At 41.2% G+C, this 3,713-nt stretch overlaps 1 protein-coding gene across 4 annotated transcripts in view; it reads left to right on the top strand.

Moving 5' to 3' along the window:
* pkn1b (protein kinase N1b) overlaps positions 1-3,713 on the top strand; it is a 41,146-nt gene that overhangs the window by 31,625 nt on the left and 5,808 nt on the right. For all 4 annotated transcript variants that reach the window (XM_013912133.1, XM_005738054.1, XM_005738053.1 and 1 more), the window contains 3 exons: positions 130-259; positions 1,436-1,526; positions 3,565-3,656. In XM_013912133.1, the coding sequence (XP_013767587.1) occupies positions 130-259; positions 1,436-1,526; positions 3,565-3,656 (313 nt within the window). The remainder of the gene's footprint in view (positions 1-129; positions 260-1,435; positions 1,527-3,564; positions 3,657-3,713) is intronic.

The following is a 3,713-nucleotide window of genomic DNA, read 5'->3' as shown; positions in this document are numbered from 1 at the left end:
GTTAAAAGCAGTAAAAAATTAAGAAAAAAAACTCACATGAAAAAGTCACATGCAATAGAGTCACGTCATTTGACAGCTGAGCTGAAGCTGAAGAGTTTCTTTTTCACATTTGGCAATGTGTACGTTTAGGTAAAGCTTTCCTGCGGGCCCGTCAGATGAACGTGGACATCGCTACCTGGGTTCGCCTGCTGAGGAACGTCATCCCGAGCGGAAGCAGCGCGCCCAGTTTCACAAGCAGCCCGCTCACAACCAGTGCAGGGTATGTAACTAATGTGTCTGCAGGTGGACTGAAATGCATGTGGTATGCCTTAATGCATTTCAGTTATTAATTTAGGATATGTTTATTTTAAGTCGTGGTCATTGATCAGTGTAGAGCTGATTAAAGGAATCAATATCTGACCACTTTGGATCAGTTGCTAATGGGTGGTGGATCTTATGTAGCTTTAAAGAACTTTTTAATGTCTGCCATTATTTATATTTTTATATTGTCATTATTATTATTGTTATTATTGCATCATTTAGACAGCGTGAGTTACACCTGAGCGGGTATTCTTGAAGTTGAGTTTATTGTTGGCGGTGTATCCATTTTCATTTTTTACCAGAAAGTAAATACCGTATTTTTCGGATTATAAGGCGCACTGTTGATGAACGGGTCTGTTTTCATACATAAGGCACACCGGATTATAAGGCGCATTAAGCAAAACAAAACAGTCAGATAAGTCAAACTTTACTCAACTCTTCTTCTTGCTTCCTCCACTTCCGTACCATTGACTCATTAAGGTTGAATTTTCTCGCAGCTGCTCTGTTCCCATGTTGTTGCAGTATTGTGGATGGATTATCTCAGTTGTTCTCCTGACTGAAGTTTGGTCCGTTTACAGCATCCTGCTATGCGATTGCATTTGTCCCTAACCATCGGGAAACCTCACATGAGCTTTCATTGAGTGGAAAAAAGTTAGCGTTCATCTGTTTTCATGGATGCCTGGATGTTAAACTTAATTGTTGCACCTGGTAAAGCAGCAACGCTGATGATTTTATTAAAGATGAAAGAATTTAGACAGTTTTTAACTCTCAGTGATGCCGCAGTGTTCGTTTGACTTTGGGACCTGAAACGGATGGAGTTTTGGACCCAGATTACTCCGCGAGGGTCCTGACTACGGTAGCCGTAATGGTCCAACAATCCATCAAGCGGTGCAGCTTCATAGCTTACCAAAGTCCTGCTAAAACATTTTTTGACAGATTTTTGAGCGCCGTGTACCACATAAAATCGGTCCGACGTCAGTAAACGCAACCAGGATTCATACATAAGGCACCCTGTCGATTTTTGTGAAAGTTAAAGAATTTTAAGTGCGGTTATAGTGCAGAAAATACGGTAATGCTTTTATTTGTGCCTCCACAAAGCTTGATTTCTTTTTTCTTTATTTTGTGCACTCTGCAGGGAAATCTCAGTGGAGAAGCTAAACCTGGAAACTGACCATCTGGTAAAACCTGAAGTCAAGACAGATGTAGTGGACTCACCTGCTCCCGTGGTGAGTGAGATGCAGAGATTCTCTTGGGGGAAAAGATGGGCATCTTTATACTATCACGTTACCATTTTCCTGTTTTCCTACCTGCAGCCTCTGTCTTGAAAACAGTGCTCCCTGTCATATAGGCTGCCTTCCTGTGGGCTGCAGTGAAATCTAAGACCGGCCTAGCCGGGGCCTGAGCGGAGACAGAAACAGAAAGAATGAATAATTAGCCAAATGGAGAACTGAAATCTCAGGGAGACAGCTTTAATGAGACATAATTGGATGGAGGGGAGCTTTAATTTGATCAAGTCCAAATCTGTGTGATTTTCCCAGTGTGAAGAACACAGTCTGCAGAGGGTGATAGTGTGGGAGTGAAGAATAGAGAGGTGGAAAATAGAGGAGCTGTGACAGCGAAGCAAAGAACCAACTGAGCCTGAAAATTAAACTTATTTCATTTTCACTTACTTATGAAAGGGAAACAGTTATTATTAAAAACAATGCAGTTTAGTAAGAATACAAGGAAAAGAATTTTCAGGAACTGCTTTAAAGATTATGACGATTATCAAAAATACACAGTTTATTCTGGTTTAAATCCAGAGACATTAAATCATTTAATTTATTTAAAATTGCATCACATAAGTGAATAGGCTAATGTCAAACATAAGGCCCGGGGGACAGAATTGGACCGGCAGAGATTCTAATCCGGCCCACTGGAAAGATTTGGAAAAAGTAAAGGAGTGCATAGATTTTGAACTTTTAACTATATATTTATAGTTTGCAGCTTTTTCTACTGATTAAGATCTCCTCCACGACCATTCATGAAATACCAAAGTAAATAAGGAGTAGATTAAAAATTAAATGACAAAAACTTTCCTCTTTTTCCAGTATCTGCTGTATCTACTGTAGAAATGTTCTACTGTAGAAAAAAGGGACATTATTAAAAATACAAGACTGTCTGGGCAACGAGCTACCAGACCTTTTTCTGTTATTTTAGCATGTGAAAGAAATTTAATTTGATTTATACAGCGCTAAATTACAACATCAGTCATCCTGAGGCGCTTTATCTTGTAGGCTAGACCCTACAATAATACATAGAGAGAAAAACCCAACAATCATATGGCCCCCTATGAGCAAGCACTTTGGTGACAGTGGGAAGGAAAAGAAGAAACCTCCAGCAGAACCAGGATCACGGAGGGGAGGGGCCGTCTGCTGGGAACGGTTGGGGTGAGAGAAGGAAAACAGGATAAAGACATGCTGTGGAAGAGCGACAGAGGTTAATAAGAAGTATGATTCAGTGCAGAGAGGTCTATTAACACATAGTGAGTGAGAAAGGTGACTGAAGAAGAAACACTCAATGCATCATGGGAACACCCTTCCTGTTCTTCCTGTTAAAAGGGATTTTTCCTTCCCACTGTCGCCAAGTGGTTGCTCATAGGGTGTCGTCTGAGTTTTCTCTGTCTTATTGTAGGGTCTTTACTTTACATTATAAAGCACCATGATCCCTTTAAATAATATTACATTATTACAGGAACTAAACAAGGAGACAAAATATCATCTTTTCAAATATAAGCATTAATTTGGTGATTTCATTCCTTGCATTCTAAATGTAATATTCCAAATTATACACTTTATGCAACATGGCTTGTCAGTACACTGTATACCAGCAGAGCTAGTGTGACTTTAAATATAAGAGGCCAGGGAGGAAGACAGACAGCTTTAGACAAGCAGAGAGAGAGCCAGAGGGGCCCGTGGCAGATGGTGTGTTCAGCGGGGTTGAAGTATTATGAGATTAATTACTCTGATGTTTTTTAGACAACTAATTAGCAGTGAGAGGGGAGCGAGGAAGACAGGGGAGAGGGGAGGAGCGAGGCTGTCGGCCAACAGGGGGATCTGACCATCCGGCTCGATGAGCATCACTGACTGATTGTCTGCTTCTACAGATGTTCTCCATCATGTTGCCCTCTTTTTGCTGTATTCCCTTATTGGTATTATCTCCCCCCTGTGTCTCTTGTCATTCAGTATGCTGGTGTTTCACATTTCCCCTCCCCTGTTATCACAGGAACAGACGCCGGTCATTGAGCCTCCGTCCAAACCAGAAGTCCCTGTTCAGGAGACGCCAATCAGATCACAATCCCACAACTCTTTAAGCAGGTGCAGAAATAGACAAAGATCCTTATCTCTCTCTGTCTCACACACACACACACACAC

This window comes from Pundamilia nyererei, unplaced genomic scaffold, assembly GCF_000239375.1.
Source record: "Pundamilia nyererei isolate P.nyererei 1_Seehausen unplaced genomic scaffold, PunNye1.0 scaffold00081, whole genome shotgun sequence".
In the NCBI taxonomy this organism is placed as follows: domain Eukaryota; kingdom Metazoa; phylum Chordata; class Actinopteri; order Cichliformes; family Cichlidae; genus Pundamilia; species Pundamilia nyererei.
Note: the sequence above shows the minus strand (reverse complement) of the source record. Positions and strands in the feature narration are given on the sequence as shown.